This window comes from Helianthus annuus, chromosome 14, assembly GCF_002127325.2.
Source record: "Helianthus annuus cultivar XRQ/B chromosome 14, HanXRQr2.0-SUNRISE, whole genome shotgun sequence".
Taxonomy (NCBI): Eukaryota; Viridiplantae; Streptophyta; class Magnoliopsida; order Asterales; family Asteraceae; genus Helianthus; species Helianthus annuus.
This window is the reverse complement of record NC_035446.2, coordinates 171,966,111-171,984,401: the sequence shown is the minus strand read 5'-3', so window position 1 is coordinate 171,984,401 and position 18,291 is coordinate 171,966,111. Positions and strand designations below refer to the sequence as shown.

Genomic DNA, 18,291 nt, shown 5'->3' with positions numbered 1-18,291 from the left:
CTCGAATTTATATACTTTCAAGGTTTGTCAAAATTAGTCCTTTGTTTATTATAGATGCCACGTGTAAACAAATGACACGTGTTAACACATCATTGGACGCAAAAATTCGAGGTGTTACACATGTTCTCCGGGAGACCGGAAATGAAGATCGTCCTCACCTCCTCACGACCGCCCAGTGACATCAGAGACTGTGGAGACGCTGCCCACTGCAGATGCGGATGATGGTACTGGTACATTCCGTTTCCGGCCATCTCTCTCTCTCACTCCTGGTAGATCGATGCTTCTTAGATCTGTATTTGTTTATGAAACCCTAAAGCAAGCGAGAAATGAAACTCGGGATAGGGTACGAGGGGTTTTCCAACAACAAATATTGACTTGGACCCTAATCATATCATATCATATGCCACATAATCCTGTCCAGATAATAAAGTATGTGCCACGTAGGATCAGAAACAAACTCAGTTAGTAAAGATTTAACTGAGTGGTGCCAACACAAACTAAAAGTCAAGTTGAAGGTATCGCGTGTCAAAGTGTTAGTTGGGGGTGGCAACGGCCAAAGACCGATAGTTGGGAGTGATAAAATCCAATAACTCTTTGTATAATGTATTTTTGTCTTTTGTTAAGGTTAGCCCTTTTTTATACATGTGTTGTTAAAATGGTTTGTTAAAAAGGTGAAATAGTAAAAAGTTGCATATCTAAAACATAGGATTAGGATCAAATACAAAGGATCCTAATTGTAAGAAGTGTAAGAAGGATTTATAGAGTGACAAGTGTCCAATAACCTAAAAAAACCCACTACACAAAAAAACCCACTACAAAAAAAAAAAAAAAAAAAAACCTTAAACATCCACCACCACCAAAAACCTAACCCCCCCCCCCCCCACACACACACATCACCCACCCTAAAAATTTTTTTTTTTTATTATTATTATTTTTTTTTTTTGCCGAGGGGGTGGGGGGTGGAGGTTTAGGTTTTTGGGTGGGGGTGGGGGTGGGTGTGGGTGTTTAGTTTTTTTAGATTTTTTTTTAGGTTTTTGGGGGGGGTGGGGGGTTAGGTTTTTTTAGGTTCTTTTTTTGAGGGGGGGGGGTGGGGGGGTTAGGTTTTTTTTAGGTTTTTGGGGGGGGGGTTTAGGTTTTTTGGGGTTTTTTTGTGAGGTATAGTTTTTTTTTTTTTTTTTTTTTTTTTTTTTTTTGCCGGGGGGTGGGGGTGGGGGGTTTAGGTTTTTTGGTTTGGGGGGGGGTTAGGTTTTTGGGTGGTGGTGGGGGGGGGGGGTTGAGGGTGGGTGTTTAGGTTTTTGGTGGTGATGTAGTGGGTTTAGTTTTAGGTTATTAGACACTTGTCACTCTATAAATCCTTCTTACACTTCTTACAATTAGAAGAGTTTGTAGAATAACTTGGCCCCTAAAACATATATATTCTTTAAAGTGGAGGCTGGTTTTTTTTTTGTTCATAGACAATTTCTAAAATTTAGTCCATATAATAAATATATGGAAGAAGAAAAATTAATTAACGGACTGTATTGATGATTTCTTGTTATATTCCAGCTGAATCGGCAGACACCAAAGGCATCATACGTGCAGGGGTACCGCCACACAAAATCAACGCTCTTTTCTATATGCGGTGGAATACTGGAATGTTCGGCTTCGATAAACCCTCCCATTTAATCCAACGGTCGTTGTTCTTCCTATTGTTTTCATGGGTTTAGATTGTCAAAATAACTTTTTATTTATACCCTATCACTAGGTTAGTTCCTCGTGTATTACACGGGTTAAACAATTTAAACTATATAGTATAGATATTTCCTGTAAATGCAAAACAAAGACAGAGACATTTACATACCATATTGACATAAATGAGTTAATATAAATGTAACCCATCAACTCGTACATAATAATTAATGTCGTAGAGTTCGATAAGACGGCTCTAATGTCGGTTGAATAATGTCAATCAGAGTCTATTTGATACCATTTGTACGACTTCTTATTTTTTGAATCTTTGTATTTGATTCTAAACCTATTATTAATATTATTGATAATAATATATTTTCATTATATATATCAATAATATATTTTTTATATATATCAAGAATATATTTAGTCTAACATATTAATATTATTATGAATTTCGAAACTTGTTTAGGTAGGATTTAAGATTCTATTGCAGTTTTAGTTTAACAATAAGTTATTGAATTAATAATAAAAATTTGTATTAGATTACATTAAATATTATTATTATTATTTGTATTAGATTAGATTAAATATTATTATTATTAGTATTAGTATTATTAATAATTTTAATCAATTAAATGGGAGAATGACAAGTGTTCCAAAACAAGTTTCTTTTATTACATAGTATAGACTAGATTATAACCCCGTGTATTACACGGGTTGAATAAATGAATTTTATATACCAAATAATAAAACATTATCTTTTTAAAAGCCTCTTTTATTGCACGGGTTGAAGAAATATAATTTTATATATTAAATAATAAAATAAGTTATATTTATAAGAACCATATGTATTGTACGGGTTGAATAAATGTAATATTATATACCAAATAATAAAAAAATTATATCTTTAAAACCATTGTATTACACGGGTTGAATAAATGTAACATTGTTTACCAAATAATAAAAAAAGTTATATTTTTAAAAACCCCCGTGTATTACATGGGTTGAATAAATATGATTTTATATACCAAATAATAAAAAAATATATTTAAAAAACTAACGGATTTTTATATTTAAATTAGGATAAGATTGAATATTAATCTTTATTTATTTAGTTAATATAAGATTGAAAAATCATATGATTGAATAGGTGGGAGGTTGTATTATAATAAATCGGTTAACCGTACTGAATGATAGAGATAATAGTGATTGTTGAACAAATTAATTAATCGAATTTAACAGAAACATTTGTGATGTTAGGCGGATTTTTTTTAATTATTTGAAAGTTAATATCAACTTTGGAATTCGTATGAATTCTTATTAGATTTGATTAAATAATATTGATAATAAAAAATTGTATTAGATTAGATTTTAGATTTGATTAAATATTATTAATAATAGGAATTTGTATTAATTTAGATTAAATATTATAATTTTTAGTATTATTAATAATTTTAATCAATTAAATGAGAGAATGATAAGTGTCCCAAAACAGATTTCTTTTATTATATCGTAAGTATAGATATAGATTTATATTGTATTTCAGTCTATATTCTTTATATAATTCTTATTTCATAACAATAAGCAATTAACAGTTACCATGTGGATTAATTTTAATTATTTTATATTCATATAGCACGTTGTGATGAATTTTGTTTCTATAAACGATAATTACTAATTAGCTGGAAATAAAATACACAACTGCTAAGTTTACTTCTTTTTTTAATAAAAAAAAAGGTAATTCATTTGATATACGTTTGATCTTTTAAAATTATTGATAATAAAAATTTGTATTAGATTAGATTTTAGATTTGATTAAATATTATTAATAATAAGAATTTGTATTAATTTAGATTAAATATTATTATTTTTAGTATTATTAATAATTTTAATCAATTAAATGAGAGAATGACAAGTGTTCCAAACAGGTTTCTTTTATTATATAGTATAGATATAGATGAGTATCATTTTTTTTTTGAACGGCAACTTTCATAAAAAAGACAAGCTACTAGCAAGCCGCTAGAGCTGCAAAAAAAAAACAAAAGAAACAACTACAAGGCAAAATTACACCACTCCTTCCATTTTATGTCTTTGTATGGGGATCGATTCTTAATCCATAGAAACCCCAACGCCCTTATGTTTTATGAGTATCATTTACCTTGTGTTATGTATGGCACCGGATTTGTTTATATTTCTTGATTTTAAAATCTCGTCAAAAAGGTATTTTAACATTTAGCAGGCTTCTTTTTATTTTTATTACTAACGTAATCATGTTCTAAAAAGAAGTAATGAGTTGCTAACAAAAGTATACATTTAAGAGATAAATTAATGATCATTTATTTATCCATGATTAAACATCATAATGATTAATTTGAAAAAAAAAAAAAAAAAACAAAAGTCAGAATTCCTTTTAAATTTATAGTTTGATTTGATTTGGTTCCAGGACCCAGTTTGTGTTACTTGGAGTTAAATTCTAGTTTTTTTATTTGATCAGATTGTAGGTATGCAGTGCGTAGTCTATTAACCGTATCATCTCTAATGGATATGTAAACGAAAGGCTATACAATAGTTAAAAGTGATAATAACTATCTTTACAAGATCAAAAGTTAAAATATTTAGACTCGTTTGTTATTGTTTTACTTAGCTAAGAAATGTCACGTATTAAAACCAATGAAACTATTACTAATAGAATGTGACTTTAGATGCACATAACATTCATAAATTACATGCACATGATGCACAGCCACGTATATATAACGTAAGTTTAGAACAATAATATGTTCATTTTGTTATGAATGCACCATAACGTGGTGACTCTCCACATATGTAACCATCATCTATTGATTACCTTATATGTAACCACCATCTATTGATTATATTTGTATTAATGTTCAACCTCTATAAATAGAGGTTTTATGTAATTGGTATTTGACACTCAATGAATAAGAATTCTCCCATTTTCTATACTTCTCATTCTCTCTATATTTTCTATATTATAGAAAATAATTGATTTTTTACTTTTAACACAAAGGTTTAATTCTTATTAATTTTAACCCTATCACTTTTCATTTTCAACTTTGGTCCCCCACAGTTTTCATCTCTAGCAAATTTTTCGTTTTATGTTTCGTTTTAAATTTTGCGAGTTAACACGCCACAACGTGCGTATAGGGTTCAACGTTTTTTTCATCTGGTTTTACTTTTCTTTTTTATTATTTTACTTTTACAAGCTTTTGCGTTGTTGGTGGTCGCTGGCAGTGTGTGACATTGGTGACTCTCCACATATGTAACCACCATCTATTGATTACCTTATATGTAACCACCATCTATTGATTATATTTGTATTAATGTTCAACCTCTATAAATAGAGGTTTTATGTAATTGTTATTTGACACTCAATGAATAAGAATTCTCCCATTTTCTATACTTCTCATTCTCTCTATATTTTCTATATTATCCTTTACATATTAGATATTGCTATTAGGCCGTTGTTTTACAAAACGTTATCAGCACGAAAGTGCTCTCTAGAAACTTTAATTATTTCTTCCCAACTGCTTAGTTGAAAGTCGATATTCTGATTTTATATTAAAGATCAACAAGCCGCAACAAAGAACAGCCAATCGAAATGGCATGGTGCGAATGTTTTGTAACTAAGGTACGTGTGACCTTTTTATTAGTCTGTGAATGTTTTTGATTTTTTTAGTAGATAATCGTTGGCATGAATGCCGTCTTGCGAGATTTCCAGGTTATTGTTTCTTCAATATGGATAGGATCGAAATGATAATATAGAAAATATAGAGAGAATGAGAAGTATAGAAAATGGGAGAATTCTTATTCATTGAGTGTCAAATACCAATTAAATAAAACCTCTATTTATAGAGGTTGAACATTAATACAAATGTAATCAATAGATGGTGGTTACATATAAGGTAATCAATAGATGGTGGTTACATATGTGGAGAGTCACCACATTATGGTGCATTCATAACACTCCCCCTTGACTATCCACATGATGAAATATAATAGTCTACTATTCTTTTAATACGCTAGGTGATACTGTCTCGTTAAAAACCTTGCTAGGAAAACCCAGTGGGATAAAACTACAGCTAAGGAAAAAAGAGTGCAGCGCGTCAAACTTGTAATATCAAAAACCCATGATCCAGAAACTCCATACACATCGATATAAAGTTTTCTTAATTCATTTTGGGGATATAACATACTCACATAACCTTATTTTGCTGTAAATTGTTGTATAATAAGCTTTAACAAAAATCAAATTATAAAAAAATTAAAGGTCGAATTTGTAAGGCATTAAAAAGAACGACCCGTAGGAAACTCAAATCACATACATAGTGAAATTTAAAACGTGGTTAACAAAGACAAGTCTAATGGAAGTCCACCAACTACTTTGAATTAAATTTTTAATGATTTCATCCATGGTACCCATAATTTGAAATAATTTTTCATTTTGTTAACATATACCACTCAATTTATGAAAACCAATAATACGATATCTGAGATAATGGATATCACTAACTAGTTCATTTTTTTTTGAAAGAAAACTAGTTCATTTTCTAGTAACTACAGTCTACATAAAATAAATAATCATAGCATCATATAATGTATAGCATCATGTAAATGTTTACTAATTGTCAGGTCTAACAACCTGATGAATGATTAAATATTTAATTAAAAATATTCAACTAATGAGCTTTTAAAATATTAGTTACCTCATTTAAATATCTATTGGATAGGGGACTGAGACCCAAACTTTGTTTTGTTTACTATGATAAAAGTTAATTTTCAAAAACTTAAAGAAAATAGTTCACCTTATTCGATTCTTTTGAAAATTATTTAATGTTTTAACTTTTAACTTTAATCAAGCTTCAGTTACGAACTTTGAAAAATATTTAATATTTCGATCAAAATTCAGTTACGAAATCCCCAAAATAGCATTTATAGCTATATAATTGAATGCAATAAATAATATTACGGTTTCATGATAGTAAGAACAATCAATTAGCTTTGTTCTTTTAGTTTCTATATTCATAAATCTCTAAACAAATATTGTATAGCATTTAAAAGACAAGCAATTGTAATTTGCAAAAGTTATTTCAATAAAAAAAAACATTAGGTATATTCTGTAGGCATCAAGTACACGAGACTTTCAAAATATTGTTGTTCCCTAAATACAAATATGTGATGGATATGCATGAGTTTTCTCTGAATATGTTTTTATAAGATTATATTATACAATTGATTAATATTTTATTACTTTAAGACTATTTTAATATAGGTTGTCATATTTGGTAATTTTCAAAAAGAAATAAATAAAACATATGGAAACGAAGGCAAGTATTTTGCCTTTGAATCGTAATAATAAATAACTAATTTAAACATTATTTAAATTGCTTTAAATTGATTTAAACAAGCATTATTATTTAATCGGTTTCGAATCATGAGTTATTTAAGCACATATATTCTATTGTGTAACGCTTGTGATCACAATTAATATGCGGGAGTTACCGGATAAGTTGGTTACCATCTCTAATGACCACTTCAAGTCTTTGATATCAATGCCGCTTTATCATCCGGTATGTATTCTAATTCTAATTACTAGCGTTTACAAATTAAAGTATGAATTTGATTAAAGTGTGCAACAATATTTATTTAGAAGTATTATATTAGTTATGATATTGAATTCAAATTCCCTACAGTAACTATTATGTGTAATATAGAAAATATGTTGCTAGATGACTATGATTTCAAATATTTAAAATGATCGGTCAGTATGTTTCTTAACTCATCTTATGGTTATCTGATTCTTTGCGAACAATTGTGGCTTGTTCATATTTTCTACTCTAATGTTGGATTTCGTTGGTATGTTCATACTGGGATTTCTTATAAGATTTAATTATTCGTTTTTCCTGTCTATATGTGCACACACACTCTCGTATTTGTCTACATAAACACATCAAACCTAAAGATTAAAAGTTTTAGTTTGTTATCATATCTTGTCTTGCCTTATTTATGATAGACCCTTATTTTAGAAAAAAGTAACTGGTTTGCACATTAAGTTGCATTATGGTATCCATATCTTTAGTTTTCGGTTTACTTGTTTATTATATTAATTATATAATTTTGATTCTAAGGTTCTAATCATTTTGTTTAACATAAAAAGTAAGTATGTAGTATATATTTATGGATATACACCTATGATTTATGATTTAAGAATGTATATTTTCATAGCCCTATTGGTTATCCATCAATATTGTAATTTAGGGAACAACAATATTTTGGATGTCTCGTGTACTTGATGCCTACAGAATATACCTAATGGTTTTTTTTATTGAAATAACTTTTGCAAATTACAATTGCTTGTCTTTTAAATGCTATACAATATTTGTTTAGAGATTTATGAATATAGAAACTAAAAGAACAAAGTTAATTGATTGTTCTTACTATCATGAAACCGTAATATTATTTATTGCATTCAATTATATAGCTATAAATGCTATTTTGGGGATTTCGTAACTGAAGTTTGATTGAAATATTAAATATTTTTCAAAGTTCGTAACTGAAGCTTGATTAAAGTTAAAAGTTAAAACATTAAATAATTTTCAAAAGAATCGAATAAGGTGAGCTATTTTCTTTAAGTTTTTGAAAATTAACTTTTATCATAGTAAACAAAACAAAGTTTGGGTCTCAGTCCCCTATCAAATAGATATTTAAATGAGGTAACTAATATTTTAAAAGCTCATTAGTTGAATATTTTTAATTAAATAGTTAATCATTCATCAGGTTGTTAGACCTGACAATTAGTAAACATTTACATGATGCTATACATTATATGATGCTATGATTATTTATTTTATGTAGACTGTAGTTACTAGAAAATGAACTAGTTTTCTTTCAAAAAAAATGAACTAGTTAGTGATATCCATTATCTCACATATCGTATTATTGGTTTTCATAAATTGAGTGGTATATGTTAACAAAATGAAAAATTATTTCAAATTATGGGTACCATGGATGAAATCATTAAATTTAATTCAAAGTAGTTGGTGGACTTCCATTAGACTTGTCTTTGTTAACCACGTTTTAAATTTCACTATGTATGTGATTTGAGTTTCCTACGGGTCGTTCTTTTTAATGCTTTACAAATTCGACCTTTAATTTTTTTATAATTTGATTTTTGTTAAAACTTATTATACAACAATTTACAACAAAATAAGGTTATGTGAGTATGTTATATCCCCAAAATGAATTAAGAAAACTTTATATCGATGTGTATGGAGTTTCTGGATCATGGGTTTTTGATATTACAAGTTTGACAACACGTACTGAAGTTGTTACAACATTGTCTTCTAGATGTTATAATTAGTTTTTATAGGCTTGTATCGTATAACTTGTCTTTATCATATACATTGTTTGTGAAATTTAATTAAATATTTATATAGAGATAATTGGATAAAGCCAATAAAAGACCAAATTTGGTTTATATCACGCCTGAATTATCATATTTCCTAATTTTCATGATCAGTTTATAAAAGGTCGTAAGGTGTTAAATCAAGAAATATTATATAACTCGGACATGTAATTACTTCTTAATTGATGTTATATGCTGAGAATATTATTTATATGAAAATGTTGAATAAAACAATTCACATTCGTCAAACCTCAAATATATATATAAAGTTTGAAACGACCACCACGAAAGTTGAGTGGTTCTAATCCATTCGTAGAAGTGAATGTAATGATATAATGATTTGTGAAAGGTCACGATTATATACATAGTTAAGGAAATTGTAATTATGACACCATGAAAGTTGTCCGATTATAATCCATTCCTTGAAATGAATGTAATGATATAATGATCATTGTAAAGTTCACAATCATGGTAATGAGGAAATTGTTGTGATACTCATGTTAATAGTGAGATCAACCTTTTCAATAATGTGATGACTATACAATGATCGATATAAAGGTCGTAAGATATAAGATTGATAAATTTTATACGACTCAACCACTTCTCAATTGATGGTAAGCAAAGAGAACATTATTTACAAGAAAAATCGATTAAATTTTTTTTCATTTGTCACACTTGAGACATATGCTCCTAAAGTAGCAAAATCATTATAAGAGTTATGAAAAAAAATGAAATGATTTTATACTCATGTGAGTGAGTAAATAATGAAAAGCTATGAAGCTTGTTTTGGTTCTATTCCATTCCCTAATATGAATGTGATGATGATCAATTCAAAGGTTATGATCATATACATAACTAAGAAAATTGTAATGATGCCACCATGAATATTGTATAGGAGTATAGCAAATATGGCCAGAAAACTATATTAGAAGTTACTAGAAATGATACTAATTTTCCACAATATTCCATTAAATCAAATATGGTGAGTAACCAGAAGTTACTAGAATATTTATACGTTCACCACATGGCATGACCAAATAGGTCATCAAGATAACATCATGATATGCTAAACAATCAAACATGCTAACCGACACCTTAGCACCTCTAAGTAATCTAAAAACATTGCTCCCAAAATGCTTTATCATATGTCTAGTTAGTTTTTTTTGTGGCAAATAAATTTTTATGCCCTTCCAAACAATAAACTCCTACAAACAATCCCTCTTATATGGGACCATTGAAATGTACAATTGTGTGGATTGTGGCATTCATACATGGTTACATGTGAGTTTTAGCTACCCGTATGTAGCATATGCCCAACACTATGGAACGTTGTTTTTTTTAAATGGTTTAACACTGTTCTTTGACAACCCAATTGTAGGGACCATTGTTGGGCACAATGTGAAATATAGTGAGAGGCATACGTAGTCGAGACGGAATTCGTCGATTGATTACATCAATTCAAAACCAACTGCTTATCACAAATACTCCCCATTACAACTGGTCTCCTGAAGAGAACCAAGTTTCCATTTTTTATATATTTTGTTGTGCAGCCTATGTACCAATACCACCACCATAACATATAAAATGGGATATGTACATCGTATTCCCAGTCTTAGGGGGAGACAAGAAAATGAAAGACTGGTAACATAAAAAAAATGCATCATATTATATATCGACCCCTGAAGTGGTCAATGGAAATCTGAAGTCCAAAAGAAAGAGCGTGTATTTGCAAATAATAACAAATGAAATACAAGATGCATTCACTAACACAAATAAGGTGACAAAGTCACATATACCGCTTAAACTTATCTGCTCGAATGGAAGTACTCACAAAATGATTATCATATTAATAAATTGTGAGAGATAAATCGGTTCCAAAAAGATAAAACTCACAAACACAAAAAGAGCAGAGTAACGCAGCTGGTGTAACCGCAAAAGAGGTGGCACATAAAACACCATAAGTGGTTGCATAAAAAACCCCAGAAGTGGTTGCATACTAAACCTTAAAGAAGGTTGTTGTCAAAACCCCAAAAGAGGCTAATGGAGTTCTAAAAGAAACTCTAGTACCAAACAAATATGAGATCGCGATGAATTATGTACAAAATAAGTACAATATGGAACCGTAATGAAACACGTGTAAAATGATATATTTGAATATGCTATAGCAATAGATGTAATCGACGAAAAAGATTACGTATATGGAAACTATGCAAGAGTGTACGCACATAAATAGCCAAAATGGCTAGATGACTTAAATGCCAATTAAATTCGCTTGATAAACTAAACGTTTTCGAACCAGCAGTTCGAACACCCATAGACGTCAAACCAGTAGGTTATAAATGGGTGTCTTTAAATAAAAGGAAACGTAAATAATGAGTTTTTGCGATGTAAGGCACGCGTTTTAACATAAAGATTTTTCCCAAATCCCAGCAGTTGATTACGAGGAAACGTATACCCCTGTAGTGGATGCGATAATCTTTAGATGTTTAAGAGGCCTCGCAATCTCAGAATGACCTCAGATAAAACAACTTACGGATGTCATCACCGTATACATGTATGAGATAATTGCAAATGACATCTGTATGAAAACCCCCTGAAGGATTAAAAAATGCTCAAAGCATTATGAAACAATAACCCTATAGGTGTTATATATATGAATCTTAAAGGAAACTACTCGTATGTGGTACAGCCGACTATACTCTGAAAAGAGAGGTATAATTTTGATAAAATGAGCTACATCTATTTAACAAGATTTCACTCTTACAGTGATAATGTAAACATCATCGAGAGGGAACTCTCAAACTAAAGAGGAAAAGTTTGAATGACTTTTACAAACTGTAGTTATCCTCGACCTGTAGTTTCGAGTATATATGTACTATTTTTGCTCATCAATCTGACTACATCTAGAAGATGTTATATAGAAAAAGCTCATTCGTTGAGTACATGAACAATTGTCTGATCGCTTGACATAGAAAAAATATTCTTATCAACCCCAAGAAAGGGATGTTGAACTACTTAGTCAAGAAGTACCATATTTAATTGCAATCAGAGCATTGACATATCTTGCAAACAAGACGACATCTGATATTACGTTCTTACTAGATGTATTGGTAAGATTACAGTTCTAATCTCAAATGTTGCGCTCTTTTTCCCTTCACTAAGTTTTTCCCATTGGGTTTTCTTGGTAAGGTTTTTAACGAGACAACATAACTGGTCCAGTAGTATCAGTTTATCTTATAAGTCCCGAAGTACTAATTTAACATCATCATAAATCATGTTGTTAATTATGTATAATGCGTAGTGCACTCTTTTTCCCTTGACTAAGTTTGTCCCATTGGGTTTTCTTGGTAAGGTTTTTAATGAGGCAACATATCTGATCCAAAAGTATCAGGGGGAGAAAATACGCGCTGCACTCTTTTTTCCTTAGCTATGGTTTTATCCCACTGGGTTTTCCTAGCAAGGTTTTTAACGAGACAGTATCACCTAGCGTATTAAAAGAATAGTAGACTATTATATTTCATCATGTGGATAGTCAAGGGGGAGTGTTATGAATGCACCATAATGTGGTGACTCTCCACATATGTAACCACCATCTATTGATTACCTTATATGTAACCACCATCTATTGATTACATTTGTATTAATGTTCAACCTCTATAAATAAAGGTTTTATGTAATTGGTATTTGACACTCAATGAATAAGAATTCTCCCATTTTCTATACTTCTCATTCTCTCTATATTTTCTATATTATCCTTTACATATTAGATATTGCTATTAGGCCGTTGTTTTACAACACATTTGCATTAATTATTTGATGATTTATTAAACTAACTTTAATACTCCAATAACCAATTATCCATTATTATTTTTATTTGAAAAGTGTGATGTAATTTGGTCAGTTTGGTTCGGGAAGGATGAAAGGCATTAGATGGGTGATGGATGCTTTTGGAGTTTTGGTAGTTGTTGTCTTGTTCCTTTGCCTTTTATTCTTCTGGGCCTGTATGGCCCAATTAAAATATATGTAAACTGTATTAGACTATTATCATAATCTCTCTGACTCTATTTATGGATGCATATAAGTTGACACTTTCAATTTTCAGAACTTTTCTTTTTAATAATAACATGATACTATTTACCCTCTCTTCTTTCTATTCAACACTTGATAACTAGGAGCACAGAAATATGCGAGTACATCTACATAAAGAAATTTTTAACAAATATTTTATATAGTTCATAATAGAATAATAATAATATATTAACCAAATAATCAAACATTATACCAGATGATACTTAAGATTGGTTTTTAATGGTAAACAAAAAGCAGCCACCGCCGAGACTACGCCGTAGGTCAGCCGCCGCCATCCTAATAAGCCACTGCTGCCGCTATGGTGACCAAAAACCCCGGTACTACCGTCGCTGTTGGTGGCTTGCCCGCTACAATTGTTTGCCTCAGTGGCGGATCTTGCCCGTTGAACGTGCCAGGGCCGAAAGATACGGGCACTAAAAAAAGCCCGGGCAAGCCCGGGCCAAACATATATATATAAAAAAATTCGATCAAAATACGGAAAATTAGCACTACGGCCGAAAAACTTGCCCGGGCCGTGGCCCTGCCACAACCCTTCTAAGAACCGCCCCCGGTTTGCCTCTCCCTCTTCTCTCTCTCTCATAGTTCTCTGGTCTCTCCCTCTCTCCTCTCTGAAAGATTGATACCGGAAATAACGATCATTAAGGAAAAAGTTCAAGTGACGTGGCAACATGCAGTGGGATTTTGCTCTATAAAAAGTTAAAAACACTAACTTTTTTTTCAAAGGGTACAACCGCCCACCCAACCCTCTACCTAGGCCTGTCCCTGGCAACATGAGAAGAAATGAGATGGTGAATCAGCATAAAACTGTTCATTCCCATGGCTTATCATTAAGAAAAAAGTTCAAGTAACGTAGCAACATGAGAAGAAATGAGATGATGAATCAGCATAAAACAATTGTTCATTCCCTTCGCTTATTAACAGATATTAATAATTAGTAACTTTACCTCAACTTATCAGATATTCAAACATCTGTCCATTCTGAGGACTAAAAAGGACGAAATATGAATAAACATTTGAGATCAAATATGTAATTTCTTAATTGTATTCTTATATCATCACTCTTAGTTGTAATAAATATTCCTAACTTTTTTATACATCTGAAAATTTAAATAAAGTTACCGTGCTTAATGACAAACGTGTGGGGGTAGTAGGATTCCATTCCCACTCTCTTTTCGACTTCAGATTGCGTATCATTGATGATTTGGTTTCATTAGTAATCTCGATATGGTACAATCCAAAAAAAAAAACCCTTAAAATTCGAGAAGAATATTGTCAGTTCATTTGTAACCTTTTAGAGAGATTATATATTCTCATAACTATGAAATGATTGGTTAACTAAGGAAAACATAAGGGTGTTGTGATTTTTATGGATTAAGAATCGATTCCCATATAAAGACATAGAATGGAAGGAGTGGTGTAATTTTGCATTATAGTTGTCTCGTTTGTTGTTGTTTTGCGGCTCTAGTGGCTTGCTAGTAGCTTTTCTTTTTTATGAAAGTTGCCGTTCAAAAAAAAAAAAAAAACTAACGTAGAATTTATACACATTAGAAATTTAGAATTGACATAGCATGTATAGCAAATTATAAGTTTTAAGAGAAGTCAGATTTATAGAGAAAAAAAAACTTGTAAAAAAATCTCTGTATAAAAGGACCTGTCATTTACGGACTGGGGAATTGGGCTAGAGACATAAGATGGTCTTTAAGAAGTGACAAATCACTATTTTAAATATTTTTTCTCTAAATACATGGATTCAATATAAGTATGGGTTTAAGAGATATAAGATGGGCCGATAAAATTGGATTGAAGGAATTATTTTTCTTTTTATCAAACATATGGAGTGACTTTTATATGTCAAAATTACTAGAAGATTTTATTTCGTAAAAAATGAGAAAGTGTATAGGGTTTTAGAGTATTATTATTTCGTAAAAAATGAAATAGTGTACACATTTTTAGAGTATTATTTTTCTTAATGGTTGTATTTAACCTTTTATAACTTGTAAATGGTTACGTGGCACTAGTTTATGATGAGTGTGACAAATTATATGGTTTTTAAGTCGGTAAAAGAAAACCATTTACTGATCACAATTGTAAAACTCCAATATATACAATATACATTTATATAAACAAAAAAGTTCATATCGTTACTGCTTTTATATATTCAAGAACTCTCTAAACAACCCACTAAAATTGTTTTAGGGACTAAGATTTTTTTTTTTTTTTTTTGAAAGAGTAGGATCGATAATAACGTTAACCAGTGATTGGTATAGTTAAGATTATGGGCGTTATGTTATATACAAATTGTAGAAGCATATATATATCCGATATTATGCAACACTAGATCCAAACTATGAAAGCCTTACCCACCCTAATATATATGAAATACGACGACATGGTTCGATGCTATGGGGTGATAGTTGGTTTTAGTTTGCAATAGTAATGTAAAAATTAAATAATGGGTGGACGTTCCACCTGTGCACTGAAAATGGGGTCCAGCCAGAATCAATGCATCATCAATAAAATGTACATCGCCGTAACCTAATATGGTCATCTTCAACAACCCAAGTACATTGCCATTTGAAATAAATCATTTCCACTACCATTATTATATATAAATAAATGTCAACTGTTTTATTGGTCAAGGATTACAATAGTGTTCTGGCACCTAATCATTTTTACACATATATAGTGGTGTTCAAATAAAAAGGAAAAAAATTATAATGGGAGCTACGAAAATCATTTTAACATTTGTATGTACATATAATTTAATTTAGAGTAAATTACAAGTTTTGTCCTTTATATTTACATCAAATTGCAGGCGCTGTCCTTTTGGCCAAAAGTTTACAGGCGGTGTCCTTAACCTTCCAAAATCTTACACGTTTTGTCCTTTAAGCCAAAACTGGTTAGAAATCTCAGTTAATTCTTGTTATGTGCAATGCACATGAGGGTACAATCGTCTTTTTCACTCTCAACTCTTTCTATTTCCCCCATTTGTAACCCTCACAAACCCCTCAATTCATCTCTATCAAAAATCCAGCCCTCGTATTCCTTTTCACTCTTAGGGCATGTTTGGCTTAACTTATTTCCAACTTCTCCAGAAGTCCTTTTGGAAAAAAAAAATCACAAAAACATGACTTTTGTCTGAGAAAAAGGACTTTTGTCCTTCAAAATGGAAAGCCAAACACTCAAAATAAGGACTTTTTGAGGCAAAATAAGGAAAGCCAAACATGCACTTCTTCTTCATCATTCTTTTCTCACAACATAGGGATTCTAAGATATGTTGGATCGATGATTAATTTTAGATCACCGGAATCTAAGAGATATTCATTTGCAGGGTTGGTTCTTTGTTCAAAGACTCAAACTTTGGTGAAGACGAATCATGTAGAATGTTGATAGGTGAGCATGCTCATTTACTGGACCGGTTCTTTTGTCCTACTACTGCTTAATTATTGATTTATTACTTTTGTTAGTTGTGGCTGCTGTTGACGCTCACGGAACAGAAGAACGCGCTTTAAATCATCTATTAGAACAGAACGTGCCGAGGGAAAGTGCGCCGCCGACAGGTCCGGTGGTGGAGAATGTCGGGAGTTCTAGCGGCTCTGGCGGTGCCAGCTCATCAAATGGCGGCAGTGGAACCGTTCTGAACAATGGAGATGTACCGATCTTTGATCAGAAAATGGAAAGGGATGTGGAAATGGATCATGAGATTACAAGTGATTTACAGAGTGAAGATGTGTTTTCAGATAACGATATGGAGCTTACTTGAGAGAGTGAAGCTATAGAGGAGTATTTGGCTTTGTGTTGGTCTAATTATCACTAATTAAGTATTTGGTTCTTTTGTCAAGGGTTATAAATGGGGGAAATAGAAAGGTTGAGAGGGAAAAAGACCATTTTACCCTCATGTGCATTGCATATGACAAAAATTAACTGATATTTCTAACCAGGTTTGGCCTAAAGGACAAAACGTGCAAGATTTTGGAAGGTTAAGGACACCGCCTGTAAACTTTTGGCCAAAAGGACAGCGCCTGCAATTTGATGTAAACATAAAAGATAAAACTTGTAATTTACTCTTTAATTTATGATAGTAAAAGATAATGAAGATAGCGGTACTGTGAGTATTTAATATTAACTCAACTCACTCTCTAACCACTATCAACTTATGCTAGCTAACAAATAGCTTTTATCATTTTCTCCTTCCACCACGTCCCTCAGTATCCTTTTTGTTTTTGTTTTTAATTTTATCGAGAAGATTCACGAGCTATACAAATTGCCCTTTTTACCTTCCTTGGCATGGGTTTACAACCGAAAGAGAAAGATGAGGAAAGAGTCGCCAATTGTTTTTTGCTTATATGACCAGTTTTTATTTTAACAAATTTGATTTATAAAACAGGAAGGAAATTGAAACATTTTGTAGCCTAGCACATAACTTGCCAACACACCTATAATAAAATTACATACATTGGCTTCCTTTTGATTACATATTCGATACCCTTTGTACTATGTGGGGTTGGTTATCCTAATTTTTAGCCCAAGTATAAAAGGATATGTAATTTTTAGCCCAAGTATTAAAGGATATGTCCTTATCATGATTCACTATTTATATACAAACATTTATTCGAATTTAATCCGTCTAAAATGTATTTGGCCCATTATCATGTTACTTAATCACAAGTTTCATAAATAGAAAACCTTTAGAGCTATTTTCACTTTTTTCCATTCAAACATTATGTTAACCACCACAAGTGGCCTAGTGGTGGAGTGACTTGGGTTCTCCAATGGAGACCCAAGTTCAATTCCCATTAGTGCCACTTTGGTGGCCACCGACACCCGCTTTAAAGCCGGACCGAGGACACTCGAGGTCTCGGGTTCGAAACATGTTTCTTACCCCTCTTTGATGGCTATGGGTATTTGCCGCCAGGGATCCTTGTCGGGTGGTGAACTGGGAAGGGAGATCCCTTCCGCGGTCAGGGGTACCGTGCAACTACCCTTTTTTTTAATCACAAGTTTCATAAATAGAAAACCTTTAGAGCTATTTTCACTTTTTTCCATTCAAACATTATGTTATTGAAATAGATAGAAAACCTTTAGAGCTATTTTCACCTTTTCCC

General features: G+C 31.3%; 1 protein-coding gene across 1 annotated transcript; it reads left to right on the top strand.

Annotated features, from left to right (window-relative positions):
• The first annotated feature begins 16,248 nt into the window (after positions 1-16,248).
• Positions 16,249-17,126, top strand: LOC110906315. Its single transcript, XM_022151474.2, has 2 exons — positions 16,249-16,579; positions 16,654-17,126. The coding sequence occupies exons 1-2, from the start codon at positions 16,570-16,572 to the stop codon at positions 16,947-16,949; spliced, it is 306 nt and encodes a 101-aa protein (XP_022007166.1). The 5' UTR covers positions 16,249-16,569; the 3' UTR covers positions 16,950-17,126.
• Positions 17,127-18,291: the final 1,165 nt, after the last annotated feature.